The sequence below is a fragment of the Lissotriton vulgaris genome, chromosome 4_1 (assembly GCF_964263255.1).
Source record: "Lissotriton vulgaris chromosome 4_1, aLisVul1.2, whole genome shotgun sequence".
In the NCBI taxonomy this organism is placed as follows: Eukaryota; Metazoa; Chordata; class Amphibia; order Caudata; family Salamandridae; genus Lissotriton; species Lissotriton vulgaris.
Genome location: NC_141691.1, coordinates 1,342,940,602 through 1,342,967,802, shown reverse-complemented (window position 1 = coordinate 1,342,967,802; position 27,201 = coordinate 1,342,940,602). Strand labels below are relative to the sequence as shown.

The window sequence follows — 27,201 nt, the reverse complement described above, 5'->3', positions numbered from 1 at the left end:
TCTCATACTCCTCACAGAGTAACAGTCACACTCTGCTAGAAGCATTCTTACACCCATTACGTATTAGCAATCATCCAAATTGCAGTCACAGACAGCCAGAAACAATCTCACACTGCCCACAGATCAGTAGTCACACACTTCCGACAGTACTCACCCCTTCACAGAGGAGCAGCAACTCTGAAAACTATTACATCCCTCATCCAGTAGCAGTCTCGCACTAGTGATAGCACTCTCACTAGTCTCACAAGCAAGCAGGAATGTCAATCGATCTGGCTAGTACTGCTTCAGTGGTTGGTGAGTGTGTATGTATGAGGTGTTGTGGATGGGTGTGAGAGTGAATGCAAGAATTAATAGGAGAATGAACAGTGCAAGGGAGAGTGACTGAGTTCAAGGAAGGATGTTTAACCCTTTCGATGCTCATGACGAGCTCAGCTCGTCATGATGCACAGTTGAGCTGTGCTGATGACGAGCTAAGCTCGTCATGACACCAGCAAAATGGTAATTTCCAGCACAGGGGGGGGAAAACGCCTAGCAGCCAAGGTGTTAAGTAACTGAATGGATGGAAGCATTCAGCCATTTCTGATGTAGACCAGAACTATTAGCTTTGCCAATGCTTTTTAGTTTGGAAGACCAAAACACCATGCCATTTTAAAATGCATCACTTCAATTATCCATGGACCAACAACTTGATAATCTGCATGAGATTTAATGCTGACGGTCTGTTTCACAAGGTCTAAGGAAAAAAAGTGGGAATTTACTCTCAAAAGATTACTTCTTTGTTTGCAACAAATTTACAACATTTAGTGGTTCGTAGATAAGCCATGGTGAAGTGCTTCTGGAAATATGTCCACGAATACTCTCTACTACTCTCTAATGCTCACCTATTGCCATTGTAAATGACAATACCATTTATTTATATATATTTTTTTTTAAATGGAAAAAAAATGTCATGAGCAATGCCAATAGCTCTACCTTTAATAATGCCGAGACCGTTGCATTGTAAATGCTTGTTTTTGTATTGTATCTTCTTGGTATTGCTTTCATTTTCTTTTTTTTTTTTTACTTCTCTTATTTTTGATTGTCTTTGATTGTGTATTTGCACCATACGTTTGTCTGTATATATGATTTCCGGCTATGTTATAATGGCTTTGTATTTTTTTTTTGTATTTAGCTTTAAACTGAACCAATAAAAAAAAAATAAAAAAAAGAAGTCTAACTGTGTGTCTCTTCTGACTGCATAATTCCCGTGGCCCTCATTGGGCGCACTCAGACTGGGTACGTTGTTTTTATACGGATGTCCATCAGCTGGCATCTACCTATCAAGGAGCCTGCTTTCTGCTACCTATGAACCCAGAGCTCGAGTATCCATCTCCACTCCAGACGTCTTCATTTATCACTTTGGTTTATGACTGATACACATTTTACCTGCAGTAACCTTCGGGCTGCAACAGCAGTCCTGTCTGGCTCAATAATAAAAGTATGGGATGTGGTAAAGTGAACCACTGTAGATGTGGTGGCTAGTCCTGGGCAGTAAATTCTGTTCCGGTCGTGGAATTTGGGCAATTTCGCGTTCCGTGGAGAACGCAAAATTGCCCAAAATTCTGCGTTCCGTTATTTCGCGAAATTATTTGCTTGTCCGCGTTCTCAAAATGCGTTTTCCCAAGATATTTCCCCTCGAGCACCCAAACCGTGATTGCGAACTGGAAAAAGGCATCGCGAACAAGCAATTTTGTGTGTTCGTAGAATTTCTTTGTGTTCACAGAGATTTTTACCGTTTCGCAGAGATTTGTGTAAGGCAATTACGCAAATTCCGCCCACCGCTATTGGTGGCTGGCTGCAATATTTCCCAGCCATTTTCAGTCTCTCCCCTAGACAACGCTCGTTCAGGTGTCCTTCCACTGCTTAATTTCCAGGTGCTACCTTTTTAGGTCTCGGTAATATCCGGTCGGCAGACCGGATGTCCGAGAATTATTGTCAGTAAGAGGGCTGCTTTATCCCGCCCTCTTTTTGGCTCTCCCTCCATTGGCTGGCTTCCTAAACGGAGGCCAGCCATTGGAGGAGAGAGCCGTCCCTCTGAATAGGCTCCGTCTTTTTCGGATTTGGGGGCGTCATTTTTGCTGTTCTTTAGCTCGTGGCGTAGTCCGTCACTCAGGACAGCAAAACCACGCCCCCAAATCCGAAAAATATCGGAAGCTCGAGTCCGCCATTTTCTCGCCGTCTAGCCTGCACCAACTCGTCCCCTGTGAGGTCGCCTCTTCAGTCACCTTGCAGCCTCCCTCTCAGCTCCTGCAGACTCCCACTTCCCTACTCCCTTTCGCTCTCACCCGTCCTCCCAGTCCGTAGCTCCATGCTCCGGCAGGCTCCCTCTCGGCGCTTCTCATCCTGCGTGCTCCTCTGCCCTGTAACCTCCCACCTCCCACCTCCCTGCACTCTCACTCTCAGCTCACCTCCATCCAGTCTCCCTCCTCCCTCTACCCACCCGTACCCATTGACCCTAGAAGACCTCGGATACCGTATGAGCCCTGGATCCCACCGACCCCCACCCGTCTTGCCGGCGGCGAGTTCTAGCATAAGGAAATCCTCAAGAGCGCAGGCCGCTGGCAGCGCGAGCCACGTCAGGCTCATAACTCATTGCAATCATTGAATTAGCATCAGGGGACAGGCGAGAGGCTGAAGGTACGGGGGGCTCACAGGGGGGAAAGCACTTTGAAGCGACCGTCACACGTCCTCCCAGTCCGTAGCTCCCTACTCCGGCAGGCTCCCTCTCGGCGGTTCTCGTCCTGCGCGCTCCTCTGCCCTGTAACCTCCCTGCGAACACCCCCCCCCCCCCCCCCGTCTTGCCGGCGGCGAGTTCTAGCATAAGGAAATCCTCAGGAGCGCAAGCCGCATTAATTACTGGCAGCGCGAGCCACGTCAGGCTCATAACTCATTGCAATCATTCAATCATTGAATTAGCATCAGGGTGTCTAGTGAGGGGACAGGCGAGAGGCTGAAGGTACGGGGGCTCACAGGGGGGAGAGCACTTTGAAGCGACCGTAAAGTGGCAGATTAGAACTAAAGAAACCAGTGTAAATTTAAGCGGAGGTGGGTCTTGGGCATTTTTGCTTCTGTAGCGAGTTACGAAGCAGTGTATGCGCAGGTGACTTTTTGTGTACCTTCCAGGCGGGTGCAGGTGGTTACTGTGTGCCCCCTAATTGTGTGCGGATGCCTCATACTGTTCGTTCGAAAGTGAGTGTCTGGGTGCCTGGGACTGTGCATCTCTGGTGTGTGCTTTGCAGAAGGCCTGTGTGTTGTGTATGTTGTTCAAGTTACACGAGCGTTTGAGCACGCATGGAACTTTAACAACAACGAGAGCTTGTGTGTTTAGGCGCGTGAGTGAGCGGATGAATGTGTGTTTGTGTTTAAATGGTTGCGCGTGTGTGTGGATGCATGTTGTGAAGGCGTGTATATGTTTGAATGTGTCGCGAGTGTGTATACTGATTGGTTGGAGGTCGCGTGTGATTGTATGGGTTTGAAGGGACCGTGTTGGATACTTAGAGGGAAATTTACGGTTACGGGTATTCATGGGAATGTATCTGAATCTCGAAGGAACAAAATAAAGTATGCTTTCAACTACCTGTTGTTTCCTGGATTCCTTGGCATAATCTTGCACTTTACAGTACTGTGCATCTGTTCCTCCCACTCCCCGGTATATGTGGTGCATTGTATTGCCGATATCGCTTTAGGCAATGCCTGCATTTCCGAGGTTTGGACGCGTGACATCATGTACTTGGCTCTTTCAGTTGTGAGGATTCTGCCTCCATCCTAGATTGCAAGATATGGGCTTGTGTTTAGTATTGTCTTCACTACCTGTAGAAACCTTACCTCCAGGTGCCTGCTGAAAGCAGGTACTGTCTGTAGCACTCCGATGTGCAGGCGGCCGACTCTGCTTTTTTCACCCATTTGTTTGCATGTGTTTGGTTTAGTACAGTTTATGTCTCACAAGTCAGAGACAGATGGCATGTCCCTTTAGGTGCATGGAGGCCAGCAGCACATGTGTACTGTGTATCCGTGAGGTACATGTGGTTAATGTTCCTGCACCTCACAAGTATGCGCAGGCTGCTAGTAATATCTGTGTAAGAGACTGGAGTCGCTACCTCCAGGTGTGTGCAGCAAACTCCAGGCACCTGTTGATGCCTGGCACTCACTCTACCACCCAGGTATGTCCTAGCAGATGCTGTGTGAACCTGCCAGGTGTACGCATGTGGCTAGCACTTAGTGTGCCTCGTGCTGGTTTCCAAACCACTTGCAGCGCGTGCATCTCCTAGCTGGCTGGTAATGCCTGTAAATCGCTAATGTGCCGAGCAAGTTGCTATTTCTGTTCTGTTCTGTACTTTATAGGCATTTTATCTTCCCTGTTTCAGAATGTGCTGTCTTTGTGATTGCCACACAGCTCTGTGACATCACAGCCTGCTGTCTCATCAGCCCATCCACATTAGCAGGTTTGAAGTGCTGACATATGGTTCAGTGCAAATCATCTGGATTAAAATTAGTTTTCATTGAGAAATTTAGATGCGGGTTAACTGAGCGGCTTCTGCGTGATAATTTACAAAACTTGTACTGTGTAATGCCACGCTCTAGCCTTTGTCCTAATGAGACGATGCCAGAGTGGCCAGCGCCCGGGCCAGAGTAAAGGAAGCTTTTGCACCCACAGTATGTGTCCTTCTTTGCAGATAGGTGACATGCAAGAGATGGGGGTGGGGGGAGAGAGATGGGCGGATTTTGTGTGTGTTTGTGAATTATGTATTCTGTATGCATCCTTGACTAGATCATGACTTATTTTAAGACCCTGCATGGTGTCCTTTCAGACAGAAACTCGGCTTCTCTTTCCCCACTGGGATCACGGATTTGGAGGCCCGAGTCAGTAAGGTAAAATGAATGAGCAAACACGCAGTGAGGCTTTTAGAGAGAGGAGAGAGGTGGGGGGGGCGAGGATGTGGATTTCGAGCATTTGACATATGTGATTATCTATCCCAATTGCGGAATGAAATGCAGCATTTCATAGACTTTGAAACAACTGAGTAGTAATAACAGTAAAATAGCTCCCACCCTGAACCATATCTTAAATAGCACCAAGGGACACTGCCCGTACTTCCTAGAACAGTTTCCTATACCCTTTCGTCGTCCTTCCTTTCACTTATCCATCCACACATCGGTTCCCGTTTTCACCCTTTATACATCCACATTTGCATGCTTCCTTCATTGTCCATCCACTCGTCTCTATATGCATGCATCCATTTATCTTTTTAGCCATTGATCCAGTCACTAGCCCATCACCAATCCTCAATTCACTCTGCTACTCATTGCTCCATCCATTACTCCAATTGGTTCATTCTAAAGTCCACTCAGCCTTCCACCCTTCACCATTTCTTCCTTCTTTGTTTCGAAGTTTCCTTCCTTCTTTCACTCTTCCTTTCCCTTTCTATTCTTGTCTTTCTTTCTGCCCATCTCACTTTTTCCTCCTGCGTAGATAGCTTTTTGTGGGGGTGGCTCTGTGTGTATAAATGCAATAGGTCATGCATATGCAAGCGATTAAGCTATTGGCATTGTAAATAACAATGCTATTTATTTATGATAAAAAAAAGTCATAAGCAATGCCAATAGCTCTACCTTTAATAATGCCGAGACCATTGCATTGTAAATGCTTGTTTCTTTAGGTTTTGACTGGCGATGCGTACTTCAGTACGCATGCGCCAAAAAACCTTTTGATGTGTGTGTGTGTGGGGTCGGGAATACGCCCTCTCCTCTCATTGGCTAGCTCCATAAATGGAGGCTAGCCATTGGCAGGAGGGGGCGTCCGTCAATCTCGGACCAGATTCGGGGGCGTTCCCGAGAATTTTTGGCTTTTGGCTACGTCACGCGACGTCAGCCAAAAGCCGGGAACGCCCCCGAATCTGGTCCGGCATTGAGCCGGCACTCTTTCCTGCTTGCGTGAGTGCTTTGCCGTCCGTGTCCCCTCCCGCCCCCCGTGTCCTCTCCCGCCCCCCTCCCGCCGTCCGTGTCCCCTCCCGCCATCCGTGTCCTCTCCCGCCGTCCGTTTTGTAACATGTTTGTAGCGAACCTGCTGGGCATATTGAGTTTGATTTTTCTAATTTTGATGCCTTTGACTGTGTATCATGTTTGCATGTCACTGGAGAGTCCTGTGCAGGGAATTAACAAATGGGCAATTAAGAAAGATTTGTATAATCACTTGCTATGATCGAGCAGTGCCCGGTCATTGAAATACACACACGTTATGACGCTCATTCCTGCTTTAAGATTTCTTTCTACCGACTGAAGCGAAGCTATGAAAACAGCAGATGCCATAACGGCGCAGGATGAACCCTTCCTGGCGCATGACGCTTGCATTTCTCTTCAATCAACCAATCACAAAGCAACCCCCCCCCCCCCGCGATGTCACCCAACGCTCGCTGCCATACTGCCCCCACTGTCTCCAGAGAGAGGCCTCCTCTGAGAGGACGGCTGGGCAGAGTCAGTCACACCTCATACAATGGTGAATGGTCGAAGGGAGAGCCCCTTCACCGGCTGCATCCGGGGACTCAGGACTGGGGAGGGCCACAGCCCGCACACAACCTACCAGTGCCTCCTTCAAGCCTACAGCCTCCACTGGCCCCGCGCCTGTAGGTCCGTTCAGGGGGTTCATGCACCTGAAGCGGAGCTCAGCCTGCAGGACGGGGAGTCAGAGCTTCCAGGCGCGTCCGTGTGTCCTCTGGCCCCGCGCCTGGAGTTGCGCTCAGGGGGTTCATGCGCCTGCTGCGGTGCTCAGCCTGCAGGACGGGGAGTCAGTACTTCCAGGTGGGTCCGTGTGTCCTCTTGCGCAGTCCGCCGGTCTGGGCTTTTGCACCAACAGCTCTCTCCATTTTGGGGCTTTTAGTTTCGGTTTGCAGTCCCATCATGCATGCGCGGCTGGCTGAAAGCCCAGGACGGGCAGCAGGTGCCACAAACGACCAGGGCCGTTTGATGTAGGAATATCTGCTCTCCCTACCCAGGCCAGACCTCGCCCTCCCCTCCATCCTGCCAGGGTACCACCACCCTCTACCCTTCCCCTGGCTGCTTGGCTCTCACATCCCGCATTCCTCGCCCTCCACCCACCCGTTCACTATCACCACCTTTGCACCCTTACCCTCCCGCCCAGCTCTCAGGCCCTCCCACCCGGTACCTCTCACCCACCTTTGCACCCTTACCCTCCCGCCCAGCTCTCAGGCCCTCCCACCCGGTACCTCTCACCCACCTTTGCACCCTTACCCTCCCGCCCAGCTCTCAGGCCCTCCAACCCCGGTACCTCTCACCACCTTTGCTCCCGGCCCTCTCAGCTCTCCGGTTTTCCCACCCCAATACCTCTCACCACCTTTCCTCCCGGCCCTCTCAGCTCTCAGGTCCTCCCACCCGATACCTCTCACCACCTTTGCTCGAGCCCCTTCACCGGCTGCATCCGGGGACTCAGGACTGGGGAGGGCCACAGCCCGCACACAACCTACCAGTGCCTCCTTCAAGCCTACAGCCTCCACTGGCCCCGCGCCTGTATGTGCGTTCAGGGGGTTCATGCACCTGAAGCGGAGCTCAGCCTGCAGGACGGGGAGTCAGAGCTTCCAGGCGCGTCCGTGTGTCCTCTGGCCCCGCGCCTGGAGTTGCGTTCAGGGGGTTCATGCGCCTGCTGCGGAGCTCAGCCTGCAGGACGGGGAGTCAGTACTTCCAGGTGGGTCCGTGTGTCCTCTTGCGCAGTCCGCCGGTCTGGGCTTTTGCACCAACAGCTCTTTCCATTTTGGGGCTTTTAGTTTCGGTTTGCAGTCCCATCATGCATGCACGGCTGCCTGAAAGCCCAGGACGGGCAGCAGGTGCCACAAACGACCAGGGCCGCTTGATGTAGGAATATCTGCTCTCCCTACCCAGGCCAGACCTCACCCTCCCCTCCATCCTGCCAGGGTACCACCACCCTCTACCCTTCCCCTGGCTGCTTGGCTCTCACATCCCGCATTCCTCGCCCTCCACCCACCCGTTCACTCTCACCACCTTTGCACCCTTACCCTCCCGCCCAGCTCTCAGGCCCTCCCACCCGGTACCTCTCACCCACCTTTGCACCCTTACCCTCCCGCCCAGCTCTCAGGCCCTCCCACCCCGGTACCTCTCACCACCTTTGCTCCCGGCCCTCTCAGCTCTCAGGTCCTCCCACCCCGATACCTCTCACCACCTTTGCTCCCGGCCCTCTCAGCTCTCAGGTCCTCCCACCCGATACCTCTCACCACCTTTGCTCCCGGCCCTCTCAGCTCTCAGGTCCTCCCACCCCGATACCTCTCACCACCTTTGCTCCCGGCCCTCTCAGCTCTCAGGTCCTCCCACCCCGGTACCTCTCACCACCTTTGCTCCCGGCCCTCTCAGCTCTCAGGTCCTCCCACCCCGATACCTCTCACCACCTTTGCTCCCGGCCCTCTCAGCTCTCAGGTCCTCCCACCCCGAAACCTCTCACCACCTTTGCTCCCGGCTCTCTCAGCTCTCAGGTCCTCCCACCCCGATACCGCTCACCCACCTTTGCACTCAGGCCCTCCCCCGTTCACCCTCACGGAGAAGGACAGGACCTTGACGAATAGGAGACAAGCGGCCAGGCAGTGGGATGGAGGAGCTGGGATGGCTAGAGACAAGGAGCTAAAGGGCAGAAGCCGCGGGACACCGCTTGGGGTAGGGGTTTGTAGGCTAGAACCTGGGTGGACACCCTTGAGCCAGCAGGACTTGATGGGCAGAAGCTAGAGGTGACGTTCAGAGGGGCTGGGGAGGTTGAGGGCAGATGTTAGGGATGCAGAAGTGTGGATGGTAGCAGCTGGGAGGGCAGATGCTCGGGGTGGCATCTGGGTGGACATGGTCTAGGATGACAGCACTGAGGGCGGAGGACCTGGGAAGTGAGGGTCGGGGGTCAGATCCCCGGGGAGCACAGCTTGAGAGGCAAGGCTTGTGACTGGAAGCAGGGAGAGGGTCGGGAGGAAAGCCTGGTAAGAGAGGGCCTTGAAAAACTAAAGTTTGTTGTGCTTGAGAGCGTCTGCGAAAACAATGCACTCTCTGCAGCACGTTAAAAGAGCACCCTTTCCATGTAACATAAATGAGGCTGCTGTTGGCGGATAATGTGACACATCGTTACATACGTGTTTTATTGTCATGGCTGAAAACGGAAGTATTGCCAGTGCGTCAACTATACAGAAAAGAAAGGGCTGTCATTTCAGTAATGCTAAAGACCATAACCAACGGAGGCCTCCCGTACCGAGTTTAAGCTTTCCCACAAGGCAACCTTCAGGCGTATGGCCATAAATTACTTAATATAGAAAATGACAGTTGTCAAGGGAAAATACTATCTCTCCTAAAACAGCTGAACAAGGGTTATTGTGGTGGATTCCTTCCAACTACTTGGTGTTATTGTCTCTCATACCTGCAATATACAAGGAAAGAACAAGCCTGCTATGGTGTATGGCAGATACAAGGGTAACAGAACACTTCATACCAACCTGTTAGGTAAAGCGTGCTGTGCACAATAGCTTTAAAAACACCTCAAAGTGAGTAAAATCCAGTGTAGGTTAAAAGGGATGCCTAATGAAGTGTTTAAGTAAGCACATCTGTTAGGTATAGTGATCATCCCTGTAATTACACACAGAATTGCAAACAACACACTTGATAATGCAACAATCATGTATGGTAGACACTACATGCATTTCGAAAGCAAACGTTTTGCTCCATAGTTCCTCTGGTTGCACGGTGAGTCTGTAGTCACATTCCATGTCTATATAAACAGGGGTAGTTGACATGATTAAGTAAGGAAATCGTCCTGCAATGTGGTTAAGAGTCGGCTATGCAGTATTTACTGCATCAAGTCGCCCCCTCAGCCTATACATCTCAGAGTACCACACCAGGGCCTGAATATTAGCCGACTTGCGTTATTCATTCTAATTTTAAGTAATTGGTCTGAAGTCCGAGGGGGTGCTTTCTGAAGGCTGGGAGGTGATGTCTGAGGCTGGGAGGTGCTGGCTGGGGTGCTGTCTGAAGGCTGGGGGTGTTTTCTGAAGTCTAGCTGGTGTTTCCCAGAGAAACATATACATGATGCTTGTGAGACGGAAGGCTGTGCCCCATTGAAACAGTTACCAGCAGTCTCTGCCCTTGTGTCCTTGTATGGCGAAAAACTACTTTAATTATACCTGGGTCGGAAAATGCATAAAACCTCATGTGTGAAGGTGCCTTTAGTCCAGGCTTGTCAGAAGTGTTTGTGGGGCTTAAGTGAAAAAAAAACGAATGTGTAAGTCCAAGTTATTCAGTTTATGCAAGGTGCCAAGAGCACCTCAATGAGAGCTAAAATGATACAGTTTGTGGGGGGGCTCGCAGTGTGTGGGGGGGGCTAGCAGTGTGTGGGGGGCTCGCAGTGTGTGGGGGGCTCTGTGTGGGTGTGTGTGGGGGGGCTCTGTGTGTGGGGGGCTCTGTGTGGGTGTGTGTGTGGGGGGCTCTGTGTGGGTGTGTGTGTGGAGGGCTGTGTGTGTGTGTGTGTGTTGAGGGGGCTCTACGTGGGTGTTTGTGTGTGGCATTTGCGAGAGATTAAGCTACTGGCATTGTAAATGACAATGCCATTTATTTATGATAAAAAAAAAATAATAACAATGTCAAGAGCAATGCCAATAGCTCTAACTTTAACAAAGGCAAAACCATTGCATTGTAAATGCTTGTTCTGTTTAAGAACGCTACCAGGATAGGTATTCATCGGGCTCCCGCGTGTACTCCTCCCCCCCCCCCCTGTTACTCCCACCGTCCCTCGTCAGTGTTTCTTGCCCGCACCCTCCTTCCTTTGTCCGTTTTTCTTGCCTGCACCCTTCCTCGTCCTTGTTAATTTCTGAAGTGTGCTTTTCCCACGTGTGTGTGTGTGTGTGTGTGTGTGTGTGTCCGTGTGTGTCCGTCCGTCCGTCCGTCCCCTGCCGTAGCCTCCAACCGCTCGCATGCGCGTGCTGGCTGTCCCCTCCCACAACCTTAAGTTGAAGTATGTGCTCTTGTATCTGCAGTGCACTCTAGCTGAAAGTTACAGGACTGGGGTCTCCAGTGCCCTTTTCTCCCAAGTTATCAGGCACTTGAAAGAATCTGGCTAAGGAGGTTGTGCATTAAAACGACTCGATTTGTGTACATTAAATATGTGTAATACTGTTATCTAGGCTCAAGGTGTCACTCTGGCAACAGAAATGTATTGCTTCTAGTACTATGTGCTTTTATGTATTTACCTGTTTTTACAGAATGGCAAAGAAGTACAAGATGAAACTTGTGTACAAAAAGACATTTCGAGAATTCTATGAAGAAAGGATTGTAGATAAAGAGCACCGAAATCTGTTGGAGCGCATGCAGTCATTAGAGGTAATTGACAAATAAGCCGTGTGTGTACCCTGAGTGCTCTTATTCGTAATTGCTTTCTGTTTCTGTACTATTTTTCTTGTGTATCCAATGTAGGAAGGGAGTCAGTGGCTTTCGATATCAAAAACTCGAAGAGATGTTTTTGACAATGCGGAGTTTATCCGCAGCATGTTGCGCAGCAAACAGTATTAAGCCGACCTTGCAACTGGCTGCCGGTCACCTCTGCCTGCCTGATAGCTGCCGTACAAAAGTGAAGCTAGCAGGAAGCACCCAGAATGAGCCCAAACAATCCTTTTCGAAAACAGTAGTCTCATTATTCGGATGTCCTCTATTTATCTTGACAATAGTGCTTTTTCCGGCGCTGACAGCATACAGAGCAATGTGTACAAATGCCACTTTTTTGAATTTTTTTGAAGCCATATTTGTATGAATAGAAAACTGCTGCCCTGTGTGTGCCTATTCCACACAGGAGGGATTCCCATTGTATGAATCAACGTAATGCGACACATTTCCTTTCTACTCTTTATTTAATGCATGATGTAAAATTAATCTAGCCAAGCGCATGCAGTGCATTGTTTAGTATTAGGCCGGTAAAGCAAAAAATAGCACTCCATTAAAAGGTTTCTGAAAATTACTACCTTTATAGTTCATAATGTGGTGTTACTTCCTTGAATTTTTAATAACTTCTGTTGTTGAGCTGGGAACTCTTTACATTTATATGACAGTACGAAAGGAGCATATTTGATACAGTAGTCTGTGTTGAGCCATGTAGGTCTTTCTCTTTTCACCACAGATGCCATTAGTCTTAACTTGCTCTCTAAGGCAGTTTTAAAATTATTACCAAACGTCAGGCATCACCAAATCGTTGAGGGTTATCTCTGCCTGCGCTCAGTGATCTATATCTGTTACAGCTGCGAACTTTTTTAACACGAGATCTAAGAAAGTGGCTCTGTATATACTGCACCAAAGTAAGGTACAGTGTTCAGAGTCCACAGTCCCCAGAGGTTTGGCAGAGGCTAAAGTTGGATATAACCTTACTCTCTAAAGTGGTAGCTTGGTCGAGCAGTAAAGCAGTATCAGAGGGCAGTGTAAAGCATTTGTTGTACACACTGTCAGATTCAGATTCAGAAATACTTTATTCGGATTGCAAAAAATCCATAAAAGTCACACATTTACAAAAAATACATTTTAAAATAGTTTCACGATTTCCACAGAATGGTTAAAAAGCTGCAGGTAATGTACAAGCATTAATGTAAACAATCAATATGATTCAATTGCTAAAGTGCAGTCCTATTTACTAAAGTGCAAAGGCAGGTGGGGCTTTCGGCATGTAAACATTTCATGGAGATTCCATCGATTTACGTGCAAATAAAGTGACTTTCAGAAATGAACTTACACGAAAAATCAGTTCATCATTTTCTAATTTTAAAAGCATGGAGTAGGATTGGGTCAGGGAAACTGGTCTTTGTTTTTTAAAATATGGAACTAAAAACCACTTGATATATTTCTTGAAAAATGTACAGTTAAAAAAGAAATGTAAGTCATTTTGTCTGCTGTGTCCATCGCAAGGGCAGGGGCTTAACTCGTTTCCAGAATTCATCGTGCTGTAGCCCATTGGAAAACAAAGTGAGTATTTTATGATCCCAGCTCTTAAGCGATATAATAAGGATCTTTCCCAGTTGGTCAGCGGAAGTCTTGGATATAAAGGGATTTGTTGTGGAGATGAGTCATTGTTTATATTATTCACATATGATTTGACAGTTTGTTTCTGCAATTCTATCTCCAACCTCTTTTCCCTGAAGAGGGCATAGAGTTCAGTTTGTATAACCTTTTTGTCCGTACTCTTAATCTGGGAGGGATCGTTAAAAAGATGGGTTTTGCCAATGCTATTTAGGCTTTCCTTTGTCGCCCGGAGCCACGGGATACTCATGCCTTTGTCACAGGCTAGACATTCAGATACAATTTCCTGTGTTAGGGTGGCGCAGTCATTGGTCCAAATGGCCAGCCAAAATAACGCAGGTCGCGTGGCAATAAAGTCAGTTATGTAGGGCAAATTGAGTTCAGCATGGCAAATGTACCCGGATGAAGAGATTGGGGCGCCAAGAAGTTTTCTGCATAGCCGGTTTTCTTCTGTTTGCAGGCTGAGTGGTTTCACTGTCCCCCAAATCTCTGCGCCATAGGTTGCTACCGGGACACATTGCAGTCTATATATTTTCACAATTGCCTTAGTTGTTTCTGACCTCTTTGGACGTGGCAGGGAAAGGATTGAATTTATGGCCTTTGAGAACTTGCCTGTGGCGTGGGCGAGATGCCCACTCCACAGGCCGTTCGCAGCAAAGACCATGCCTAAGTAGGGAAATGATTTGGTAGAGTGCAGCTTCTCTTGTCCAATGGAAATATGATTGAGTTGTTTAGCCCCTGGCCCGCAGGTCATAATATACGATTTTTTGAAATTCACTTTCAGGTCCAATTTCCCCATGAAATGTGCAAAGCTCTTGACCAAGGCGCGTAGGGCATTCGGTGTTAGGCCCATGATCACCGCATCATCGGCATACAGAAGTGCGGGTAACAGTTTTCCTTGGATTTTCGGGGCATCAGTTGTCGTCTTTTTCAGGGAGTCACTCAGTCCGTTTATATAAATGATGAACAACAGGGGTGCTAAAACGCACCCCTGTCGGACACCTCTTTCTACCTTAATTGCCCCTGAAATCTCGCCTTCCATGCCAATTCGTACCTGGGCTTTAGTGTCGGCGTGTAGGTAAGCTAGGAAATGTACCAATGGTTCATCAAGGCCGTAGGAGAGAAGTATTGCCCACAATTTTGACCTATTCACTAGGTCGAATGCAGACTATAAGTCCATAAAGGCTAAGTAAATAGGTGAAGCCTTAGCTATGTTGTATTTGCCTATTATAAGATTGAGATTCAGGCACTGTTCTGTCGTCCCGACCTTGCTTCTGAAGCCCATCTGGCATCTGTCCAACACCCCTGCTTCTTCGGCCCAGTCATTAACTCTGTTGTACAGCACCCGGCCCAAGATTTTCAGGGTGTTGTCTAAGAGTGTGATGGGCCTATAGTTTGCGGGATCAGATCGTTCACCTTTTTTGAAAATAGGCACTATTATACTTGTGGACCAGGTGTCAGGGATGGCGCCCATCGACAGGCAATTGAAAACATTGACCAGAATAGGCCCCCAAAATTCTGGTTTATGTTTTATTAAATCGATTGGGAAGCCGTCCGGCCCTGGTGCCTTGTTCCCGAGGCTTTGGTTGATGGCCAGGAGGACCTCTCCCTGGGTTATCTCTATTGGGCTCAGTTTGCCAGGGTTAAAGTCATCTGTGGAAGTGATAGGGTTGGCATATATTTTAGAGAAGTGTTGCTCCCATTGCTGACTTGAGATGGTGCAGCTGGTAGGTGACAACTGTTTTCCCATGTCCCGCATCTTCCTTACGGCTGGCCAGAAAGTTGCACTATTTCCCACAGCAGCAGAGACTGTTAGTTCATTCCAATGTTCCTCTACCATGGTGGCCTTCCTTGTCCCTATGGCTGCTTTATAGGCTTGCCTGGCGGACCGTACATCCTCTTGACTCCTAGGTTTGGCATTTAGGGCCCTGCGAAGAGCTTTATTTGCCGCTGAGCAGCAATTGTCGAACCACCTGGGCTCATCGTTGTGTTTTCTATTGGGGACAGTCAAAAGGGTCTTGATAACATTACAAAGATTTGCAAAGTCTTTGACTATCCTTTGGTGGTTCCCATCAATGAGTGTGCATGAGTCAATTATTGATTGATGGTTGCTTATTATTTTCTTCATGATAAATCCGCTGTCCACCCCTTTCCACTTTAGCCTTAGGTTGTCAGTTGATGGCACAATATCCCTAGCTCCCAGAGTGCGGGGCGGTGCTTGAATCGGGCACAGTCTTAGACTAATTTCCAATGCGTTATGGTCTCCAAAGGCTGTTTCTACGACTCTTGCATGGGTAACTCTATCTAATAGTTCTGCAGACGTAAAGATGTAGTCTACCGTACTGGAAAAGTCTCTGCCTCTGAAAGTTGGAATATGTGCAGTTTCATTGTTTTTGCATGTGTCCATTATGTTCAATAGGGTGTGCGTGTTAATAACATTTTCCAATTCGTTCCCACGTTTGGTGGCTCTATCTGATTGGATTGCACCTTCTTTGTTTGTCACCAGTTTGGCATTAAAGTCTCCAGCTAGGATAATCCTGTTATTCGCACAGTTATTTGCTGATTCGGTTATTTTTGTAATATTCTCGAATAGCTCTATATAGTTCCTGTTAGGGGTCGAGTGAAAATCGTTGTTATAGAAGTTGATCAAGTATAACGATGACCTACATGTAAACTCAATGATTTGAATATTTGGGCTTTTAGTTGGTATTAGTTTGGTTGCCCCCCCTAGAGTTATCCTGAATCCAATCAGCAGGCCTCCCATGGGGCGTCCAAAAACTGGCTTTTCTGCGCTAATGCTGTGACATTCGAATCCCTCTATGTCTGTTTCAGAAGTAGCCCATGTCTCTTGAAACATTATTATGTCACTGTTGGATATGAATTTTAACCATTCCTGGTCCGACACCCGCTGTTGAAGTCCAGCTACATTCCAGCTAATGATCTTTAGTACGGTGTTAGAATTTTTGTGAGAATGTGGTTTCCCATGGGTTATATGTATATCAGAGACTTTTTGGAGGCTGTAGGTATCTCGGGGGTCACATGTTACAGGCCCTTCAATATTGCCAAGTACTTGATCTTCTCTTATTGGTGACAGCCTAAAACAATTTTGGGTCAGTTGTGTGCTAAGGCTCTCCTTGTCATGCGCCTCTATGTTTTTAATGAACTCGTTGGGACAACCATGTTTTGTTCCATCCAGTTCAATGATCGGTGGCCGTGATGGTGAGAGTCAATCAACCAGCTCTAGGCTGCTGAATCTATTGAAAACTGGTATTCCCCAGTAGGCATCTCTGTTTATTGTATTTCTTTGTGGGTATCTGTGGTTATCTCTCCCCCACTCACCCCAGTTGTTTCCCGTGTCTAGTTGCCCCACCTGGCACCAGCCACCTTCATAAGTGTGATCATATTGATTGAGCCTATCAGAGTTCCTAGATGGATAGAAAAAAGAGAGGTGCCTTGTCTCTATACCTTCACTGTACCCCTCACTTCTCCATGAGCAAATGTGTTCTACCGTGCGTGGGTCCTCGAAATTAATAATCACACAATCACCATGTGTTTTCTTTGTCTCGTGGCCCACCCACGGTACTCTTCTAACTGTTAGAATTTTACTCCTACAGTATGGGGGTAGAGGTCTATTATTGTTTAGCCAGTAACTGACTTTATTTAGTAGAGACCAGGTAGGTTCATCAGTACTGTCTGATATCTCGGGAACCCCCGTCATCACCACTACGTATGGACTTGATCCAGGAGGCAGATTGGCGGGGAATCTTCCTTGATGTCCTTTGTTCCTGTCCTTGTAGTTATTAGCGGTGCCCCCCTTTGGTTGTGTCGGGTTGGGTTGTTTCCCCTGTGAATTTGTGTTTGTGGTGGGTGGGTTCGGTCTTTTCGTGACTACCTTTGAGGGTGGGGTTGGCTTGGGTGTGTTACTAGGGACTGCAGCTGGGTTTTTCACGGATTGTCCCAGAGGCTGTTGAATATGTGATTTAGCCGCCACTAGAGTTGGTATTCCTTTTGGGGAAGGAGATTTTACTAGGGCACTTAGTTCATTTAATTGTTTTTCTATATTCCCTAGTCTCTTATCTATGGTGGCAAGATGGACACTTATAATTTCCCCAACCTTCGTGATGAGTTGGTTTGTTGAGGGGCAATCTGTACACAATGACTCCATAATGGGGGAGTCACCTTTATGACCCAGTCCTGTGTTAGATTTCTTGTTAGCCTTTTTAGGGTTGTTAGATAGGTTTTTCCCCTGTTTTCTCTGAGGTAGAGAGTTTCCCTTGGGTATAGATGTATTTACACCTTGGGGCTGTTTCTGTTTCTGTATGGCTCCCTCCCTTAAACCTCGCGATGCTCTTAGAATGGGGGTTGAGTCCTGAAATGTGTGTGTAGTAGCCGATTCTCGGGGAGGGGATGAGTTGGTAGCCAACAGGTCAGAGTCTACAATCAGGATTGGGTCGGTGGCAAGAGCGTGTGTGGTGTCTGTTATCGGAATAGAAGGTAATTGGGACGCCACAATAGACGTTGTGGGCAGGCTCTCAGGGAAACTCATAGCTGGAATAGAGTCGGTGACGAGGTCTAGTTGTGTGTTAAAGTTATCCGTGACATCTAGATTGGGAGATTTCTCCAAACTCCGTAATGAGTCTGAGAGTAGGTGTGTTACTGATAAATCCACATTGTTGGGCATGGTGTGGATTTCTACACTGGCACTAACTATGGAGACACCGTCAGCAGGGTTATTCCTTTTAGGGGTGTTTGCTGAAGCAAGGAGACCCAGAGAAGAACGTTTGGCTTGGGCCAGTTCCAGGGAGACTCTGCGTTCCAATAATGATATTCCATGATTGATCGCTTCATTGGCCCTGAAGATGAAGTTATCGATTGGGCCAGTGACCTTCCCTACTCCCGCAGCGGTCTTGCTGCGACTGCCCCTTGTGGACATGGCAGTGTATTTGACAGTTAAACGCCTGATGGGGGCAGGGCGTGAGTGAAAGGAGTGTCTGTGGAATACTTTACTTTAGAGATGACTGATAGTGTGGGACTTAGTAGGGTGGCCCGTCCCGTCCTCCGTCGTCCTCGGACGGCCTCAGACGGCCCGCCCTTTGCCCGGGCTTAGCCCGGCGCTGCCCCGCGCGCTCCCGCGACGCGGGAGATGAAGGTTGCTTTTAAGCGCCTCCTGGCGCGCTCCGCCTCGACGCGACTTCCGGTCGCGGAGGCCGCTGGGAGATGTAGTTTTCCCGCTCCCCCACACTGCGGCAGCGCTGTTGGTGGTAGGCTGCGGCGGGGGGAGGAGAACTCAGCGGTGGAGTAGCAGCGAGGTCGGCGGAGATGGCGATCCTGCAAGGGCTTTGCAAACTGGTATGGCAGCGTTTCTCCCAGTGATTCCTGAAGCTTTTTGAGTTATGCACCCACTCCACAGCAGGTGAAGGCTGCTTTTAAGCGCCTCCTGGCGTGCTCCGCCTCGACGCGACTTCCGGTCGCGGAGGCCGCTGGGAGATGTAGTTTTCCCGCTCCCCCACACTGCGGCAGCGCTGTTGGTGGTAGGCTGCGGCGGGGGGAGGAGAACTCAGCGGTGGAGCAGCAGCGAGGTCGGCGGAGATGGCGATCCTGCAAGGGCTTTGCAAACTGGTATGGCAGCGTTTCTCCCAGTGATTCCTGAAGCTTTTTGAGTTATGCACCCACTCCACAGCAGGTGAAGGCTGCTTTTAAGCGCCTCCTGGCGCGCTCCGCCTCGACGCGACTTCCGGTCGCGGAGGCCGCTGGGAGATGTAGTTTTCCCGCTCCCCCACACTGCGGCAGCGCTGTTGGTGGTAGGCTGCGGCGGGGGGAGGAGAACTCAGCGGTGGAGCAGCAGCGAGGTCGGTGGAGATGGCGATCCTGCAAGGGCTTTGCAAACTGGTATGGCAGCGTTTCTCCCAGTGATTCCTGAAGCTTTTTGAGTTATGCACACTTTCAGCAAATTGTCTCACACACTCAAAATGAACTCTGGGCCAATTGTTTTGTATATAAAAATATTTTGTTTTATTTTAGAACCACAAGTAGGTATAAAAATACTTTCTCAGAATGAGATGTTGCAATTGAATACTTTCAAATAGCAATAGACTTTAGAATGCAATAGATACAGTTGTTGCAATATGCAACACAAGTTAAACACAATTATAACATTGATCTCAATGGGAGTCTTAAGTAAAATGCAATGTCATTTACTTTACGTACCTTTTTCTTACCCCAGGCTGGATCCTGGATTCAGCCCTGGTGCATCTCCTGTAAACAGTTGAAAGAAATTGGTTTTGTTAGGCGATTTTTAACCTCATCGATGCTCATGACGGCTCCCGGCCATCATGAGTCGCAGTAGACGTCTGCTCATGACGGCCGGGAGCCGTCCGACCGTTGCCGCTCCGCCCACACACGGTCAATTCCCTGCCTATTCGGGCAAATTAATTGGTGGGCAGAGTTCGGACGGCCGGGAGCCGTCCTGGGTACTTGAACGCCACGCCCCCCCATCGCACCACAACAGAATTTGCTGCACGTTGAAGGGGTTAAGGAATATTTGTAGGTTTAAAAAATCGACACCTAGGAGAATTTTTGGCAAAAACCAGTCAATGTTATCCTATGGAGGAAAATCAAGTTATCTGAAAATCACAGTTGCAATTACTTTTGAGGGTCAGTGCTGGGCACAAAGATCCAGCACTGGGATCTCTCCTGGTAACAGGTAAGTTCGTTTTCGTTGATCGTATGATTTTTAGGGAATATTTGAAAGTTTCAAAACTCAACACTTAAAAGAATTTCCAAGCGAAAACCAATCAATGTTACCCTATGGAGAAAATGTAAGTTATCGGTTTTCAGGTAAGTTCTAGACTGGCAGAGTTAGGGTTCTGGGGTTAGACTCTGGGGTCTCCCTGGTTCAGGTTGGTACAGTAGTTGCACCCTCAGCAGCACAGGGGCAGCTGGGTGCAGAGAGAGTAAGCCCAATGTGATCCTATGGAGGATGGGGGGCCTTTGGTTGGTGGCTGCTAGCAGGCAGACCACGCGGCTGTGGGAGCTGAACTCTGGGTCACTAACACAGGGCAAGTGGAGAAGTAGGATCAGTCATTTGCTGCACTTCCAGTGGCACTCGGGTGGCTGGGTGCAGGGTGCTTTTGGGCCTTCGGGCGCCCAATGTATTTCAATGGGAAAGCTGCAACATGAACAAAGGCTGAGATTCTTCATGTGCGACCACCACTTCGAGAGGTAAGTTGGGAAGTTGTAGGATATTTAGACACCCAGGAGTTGGGCACAGGGGGCCGAGGGGCACCGGGTGCAGGGGTGTCTTTTGTTGTCGGGAAATCTTCCCCTCAGCTGGTCGTGGTTGGAGGGGTCCCTTGTTGTGAGGCTGCAGGCATTGTCAGGAGCGTCGAGGAGGGTCCTTGGGTGCTGGATACTGGGTCACAGTCGCCCGGGGGACGTCCTTGTGGTCTTTGTCCACTCAGGCGCGGGCCGGGCTCGGCGGGTGCAGAGTGTGCTAGATTCGCGGTTCCTGGCTGGCACCAGGGGTTGTAGATCTTTGAGCAGAACCACTGCTCGTGGGAGTCCCAGGCTTTAGATAAGCAAGGCAGTCAGGTCCTCCGGGATTTTCGAGGTTGCTGACCACAGGAGACGCCGGGATTTAGCAGGAGCAGGTTCGAGGGCCGTCAGGCCGGTATGGCTGGGGCCAAGTCAGTTGGTGTCGTCCTCTTGTTAGCAGCTGCACTACAGGTCTTCTAGCTTCTTGTTCTTCTTGTTTCGGAATCAGATCTGAGGAAGGAAGGTTCAGAGGGCCCCTAAATACTAAATGTAGGGGCGTTACAGGTATGGGAATGTCAGGGGCTAAAGGGTCCCTTCGCTGGGGTGAGTACACCCCCTGTACTGCCATTCTCCATTGGGAGGGGGGCAGGAGCCTGCCTCTGATTGGGTAGGGCTCCCCATCCTCAAGATGGCAAGAGCCCGGAGTTGTGCTTCACCTCCCCACCTGAGGGGTGGGGTTAGCAGAGGCTGGCACACCCCCATTCCTCACTTAGGTTTTCCTGCCTGTCTTCCCGCCAGTGTGGGGCTTAGAACCGGTGGGGGCCAGTTGCGGAGTACAGCAAGGGGCCTGGAGAAGCTCACAAAGGCGGCATGACTTTGAAGCTCCCCCTGCCCATCCTGGGGGCAGATGCCCAGCACCTCGCCCCAGGATGTGCATTGTTGCAGACCCACGAGAGCGGATGGCTCTCTACCCAGGGGTCCAGCAACATGTCTGCTGGGTGGCAGCCTCTCCGTCAGGACACGGGTTGTGGGTTAGTTTCAGGGGGCAGCTTCAAGTTGCCCTCTGTCGTGCATTGTACATTAAATCCCACTCTGGCATCAGTGTGGATTTAATGTGCTGAGAAGTTTTATACCAAACTTCTGAGTCTCCAGTGCAGCCATCATGGTGCTGTGGAGTTCGTGATGACGACCTCCCAGCACCATATACTCTTAATGGCAGCACTGCACTTACAGTGCCCAGGAATGGACCCGAGTACTGATGGGGTTCAGGGCTCATGCACCTGTACCCACACCACTGGCATAGGGCACACAGCTAGAGGGTTGACTGAGGTATGCCAGGGCAGTGTGTTGTGGGCATGGCACACAGGAATGTGTGCCATGTCGACTTTGTTTTGCACCCAGACACTCAGCCTGCCAAGGCAGTGTGTGTGTGTGTATCGGGGTACACGCCCCCTAAGGGTGGCACAATAAATGCTGCAGCCCTTAGGGGCCTTCTCTGGTCACAGTGCCCTGGGTACCTAGGGTACCATTTACCAGGGGCTGACATGTGGCCAGAGATGCTAATTGGGTTTAGGTTTCAATACAGTTTTAGGGCAGGAACACAGGCCCTGGGCACCTGATTGGCAGGAGCCCAGGGCACACTCCGTCAAAGCACATCAGCAGTCCAGCAAAAAGTGGGGGGATTCCATGCAAGAAAGATGGCACTTTCTCACACACGAGCTTCTCAGACTTGAGTAAAGAATCATTGTTCTTTCAGATACTTTATTTTTGTGGCTGTCCTTTGCCCTGGAGTTGTTTCCCTTGCCCTCGAGTTGTCTCTCCTACAGATGCTTCCCCTTTTGGCCGCCTTCTGTTTGGATCGGTCAGGATGATTTTAATCTTTATTATCCAACCAATCTACTGATTTGCAATTTTCCCCCAAGACTGTGCATGCTCCGTCTGTTGTGAGACATATTATCATCAAAAGGTGGTCTTAGAACCCGCTATAACACACACTACTTAGAAGAGGGTCCAAGGGCTAGTTTAACGACTCCATACTGGATACACGCCCCTCACAATAGCCTAATTCACACAAGAAGTATCCAGGAGTCAAAAATACACTCTAATCACAGACAACCGTTGGTATGACAAAAAGAAGGATTGTGAACTCAATATAATTAGATTGAACTAAGACAACACTTGATGCTATGTAAACAAATGCACGTGCGGCACATACCCAAGGTGAGAATTTTCCCATCAGTTGTCGAACTGTTCCACCACTTTCACATCATTTGGGTTCTCCTTACCCAGGAGTTAGTGTGCACACAGTCGCACAAGTTGGAGAAGAGGACTGTGAGAGTAAGAAGACCCTACGCTTTATCTAATGAGTGGTGTCCGTGTGATGTTACAACTGAAAAAAAGCAGTGCAAGTGAAAATAATTAGTGATGTGAGTAAAATTAGGTGAGACTGAGTAGAAGTAGAAGCTTTAATATTTTCTCTCAGCTCCCTAAACATAAAAACAATGGTGAGATAGCAGATTTGACAGAATATCGGCTCAGCAAATGGTCAACATGTTTCTGCATACGTGGAAAAGTGCCTATGCATTCATCAGGACCTTGATGTTGCTACTGCTGTTGAATATAGTGAAAGAAATAAAAAGGAATCATATCACCTGTTCATCAGGTACAGATCCTCCGCCACAATCCAATTTCTGGCTGCAGCTCAGGTAATTGAGGAGCACCGCTCTAACCGTCGGTGTCTCCAGGCGTTCCTCTGCGCTAGACTGGGGACAATAACTAAACGTAAATGGCACAGACTGAGGCCAACTGAAAACGTTTTAAGAGAACGCAGGGAACTCGTGATTGTCCATGAAATCACTTTTTGTTCAAAAGCCTCTGAGTAAAGAGGGAGACACCCTTTGAAATGCGTGAGATTGGAAGGATTGCAATGCTGGATCGTATGCTGGCTGTTACCATAAATAAAGGAAGTTCCTTACTTGATGTGTTGTGCGGCCTCATTTGCTGGGAAACCTTTGGAGGAGATATATCTATATATCTATATCTATATATCTATATCTATATCTCCTACTGGCGATAGCCAGTAGGTGTATATATAGTTAGGACCTAGCTACCATAGGAAATCCGCAACATTCTATTGGGAATAACTTTGGCGCCGGTTGAGGAATTTGCGTGTAATTTTCCAAAATTTAGGCCAGCGGGAAACCAGAAAAAAAAATATTTTGGGGCCTGGGGGGGTCCTTGTGGGACCCCCTGAGCAGGCCTAGGGGGTCAGGGGGCTTCTACCCTGCCCCCTTTGCGTGTTTTGCACCTTTGTTTCACTGCTTTCTTGTGCCTTGGTTCTACCGAGGCACAAGATGGCTGCCAACACTTCCTGGTTTGGAGTGTTGACAGACAGTGGCAGCCAATCAGCATGCCTTTCACAGGAAAGCAGCATGCTCATTGGCTGTCAATACTTTTAACCAGGAAGTGTTGGCATTCATCTTGTGCTAGGTAGACCGAGGCACACAAGAAGCAGAAAAACAAACGTGTAGAATGCAAAAAGGGGGCAGGGTAGAAAGAACCTGACCCCCTAGGGCTGCTCAGGTGGTCCCACAAGGATATTAACATATTTAAACGTTATCTGCTAATAGAATTAGCATTTAAAAAACCTTGTGAATTCACTGAAAAAACCATAGGTTTCAGGCCTTATATAGTTAGGAATTAGCATTAAAAAAACCTTGCAAATTCCCTGAAAAAACCATAGGTTTCAGGCCTTATATAGTTAGGAATTAGCATTTAAAAAACCATCAAAATTGCTCCTCTATAGTTAGCTGTACTAACTATATATTTCGCGCACCCGCAATCCACTGCTGATGATGTCACATGTTTGATCATTCATGACATGGTCCGTGACATCACTGATGACATCACTGATGACATCATCCAGTGAATGTGGTTTGCTTCGGTATTTAAATATGCATTATATATATAGCAATTTGCATTGAAGAACGAGTGGATATATATAAATAAATATTTTTAATGTGTTTAAGAGTTTTTCATAATAAACATGGCTGACGGGGCTTGGGAGCATGTTCTGGTGGCAGGACAACAGAATCCTAATGTTTTCCTTCTTTCACAACATTCGTGCAGCCATCTCCACCTTTAGTATGTGCTATATACCAACCACTCAGTGCAGAAGATAATGTGAGAACCAGGCTTTGTGAGTTTGGAATATACAGGGTTGGGAGAAGAGTCTGGTGTGTGACGAGAGAGAATGTTGGTTCCCTTAGAAAAAAATGTAGAGTGGCAGAACTTCATGAGGTGCGTTTTTTGGTCCAGACGGTGGTGCAGGCATTGCCAAACCAGTATTAGTCTTGCGATACAAGAGAGACTAACACACACCTCAACTATTTATCTAAGATTGCTGCTTCATATTTAGATTGAGGATGCTGTTTTAGGAATACTTAATCATTAAGCACCCATCTCAGTTTGGCATGGTAATTAGAGTGAATAAACAGATGTGAGTATGAAACCGAGGCACCAAAAAGAAACCCTACAATTGTTGTCATGACAGACAAGGAGAAGAGATCTCTGTGAAAAACCTGTTCATTTTGCAGACAACGAAAGATATATGCTGATGGGCCTCATGAACAATGGCTACACTGCTTGTAACCCAAGTACAAGGTGTTGTGCTCTGACATCTGTAAACATTTTCCCTTAAAACTTATTAAGGATAAAGAAAGGAGACTAGCACTGTTTCCTTGAGAGAAAGGCAGATTCCCCCTCATCAGGGGTATCGCCCTTATTAGGTAATGATTAAGTGCACAGTGTTGCTCCAAGCACTTCTATGAAGATTGTAATTGTATTGTAATTGCATTTATATATTTATTTTTTATTTTATTTATTTTAAAAGTTTTATATAGCGCTGGCTAGACCCGGAGGTATCAGAGCGCTTTACATGAGCATCAGATCATAGTTACAGGTTACATTGTTACAAAGGTTACATAGTTCTTAGAGCATGGCAACATAGTTACTTGTAAGGTAGAGATAAACAATAAGCACAAATACGTACAGGGAAAAGCAGGCAAGGTGAGAGATTCAGGGGAGGGGGGTTGGAGCAGGGGAAGTAGACGGATAATGAAAGCGGGAAAGAGGATGGGAGGGTGGGAGACACAGCATGGGAAGAGGAGGGGAAGGGTGACGGGGACACAAACCGGTAGACGAGTCAAGGCAACATCCAAAGTCCAGTAAGCTGTGATCCCAGGGGAAGTGGTATCACTTCCCTAACTCTGTTGCAAGAGGCTCCCTTTAAGCAGTGGACTCTCAGAGGGGTCTCTGAGACTCCAAGGCCTACACACTGGATCCTTCCCCAAAAAGGGGAGAGGGAGTGCTTTGGCAAGGGGTGCCATACCATACCTCAAGTGAAAGTGGCTCCCTTGGCGCCTACTACCCCGACGAGGCGTCGAAGTGCTTTTTCGGCGAGTTGGTACGCTACTCCGGGACCCACAGAGGATTAGTGTTGAATTAGTATAGTGAAACATGCAAGTACATTTTAAGTGGTGGCTAGGTTAGTCAGTTTTGCAGCGTGAATCTTTCTGGATTCACTATGCTGTGCATTATTCCGCGATCTGGTGGTTGGGTCCGGATTCGTAGTCTTTTTTCTCTTTTTTTTTTTTTTTGTAGCCCAGGTGGGTGTCGACGTCCCACCATTTGGTGCACCTTCGTGACGTCGGCACGCTTCCTGCGGAAGCTCCCACCCTTGGGCGCCATCTTCAGATTCTTTTTTCCGCCGTTGGGTCTGGATCGTCGCATGAAGCTCCGGAGAATTTTCAGGAGAAAAGAAGGAAATACACCAAGTTTTGAGGAAAAAGGACCAATGGAAGTCGGAGAAGAAGACCTCCTAGAGCCAGAACGAAGAAAGAGGAGAAAACGTCGTGATATTAGATGACCAAGGAGAGAACGCGCGCTGGGGGCCCCCTGAGCGAGCACATGGACAACACTCCATTCAAGTTCTGCCGTAATTGCCACCACAAGTATGCGCAGAAGGACCAGCATCCGGTCTGCAACCTCTGCCTGCCGATCGACCACTCCAGCGAGGATTGCAACGCCTGTTCAATCTTCACGCCGAAGACTTTGAGAGTTCGAGAGAGACAGAGGGTTGCCCACCACACGATGCAAGGGAAAGGGACCACGCCGACCCTCTACCAGCTGGGTGCCTCCTCCGACGAAGAGGAGAACATCGCAGAGGGACCAGATGACTTCACGGTCGTAGAGACCGATTTGAGACCTTCAAAAAAGGTAGGAGAGTCTACGACCCCGAAAACCCAGACAGGGCCTAGAAAGCCTGAGGGAGAACCCCGAAAAACAGAGGCTAAGTCCTCGAAAGGAGCGCCGGCGGCGAAAGTTTCGACGTCCGAAGCTGCATCCTCCGAAAGGCCCAGCGGATCCTTCGAAAAGGACTCCCAGATGGCAAAGACCAGCGAAAAGCAAAGGTCGTCGAAGCAGGCCCTCGAGAAGGGACCCTCGAGCGAGAAGACGCTCAGAATGGCCTCAACGTTGAAGGTACCGTCGAAGAGACCAGCCGAAAAGCTTGACGCCGAGCAAGCGGTAGAGATGGAGAAAAAGAGAAGAAGGCTCGAGGCCGAAATGAAGAGTATGCTCCAGAGGAAGAGAGACTTCGACGAAAAAATGAAAACTACTCGATTCCCTCGAAGACCGCTGCGACCGCCGAAGAGGTAGAGGTGCAGGAGGATTTCGAGGCCGAGGAGCCGCCGACAACTCCAAATCCCACAGATGAGGGAGAAGAGGAGGACTTCTACCGCTCGGAAGGAGATTACCTCTGCGAGAGCTACTACTCAGAATCCTCGGCGTCGCTAGAGGAAGAATGGC

At 48.7% G+C, this 27,201-nt stretch overlaps 1 protein-coding gene across 2 annotated transcripts in view; it reads left to right on the top strand.

Moving 5' to 3' along the window:
* The window catches only part of RNMT (RNA guanine-7 methyltransferase), a 152,161-nt gene that overhangs the window by 96,792 nt on the left and 28,168 nt on the right, over positions 1–27,201 (top strand). For both annotated transcript variants that reach the window (XM_086965559.1, XM_086965558.1), the window contains one exon: positions 11,286–11,403. In XM_086965559.1, the coding sequence (XP_086821685.1) occupies positions 11,286–11,403 (118 nt within the window). The remainder of the gene's footprint in view (positions 1–11,285; positions 11,404–27,201) is intronic.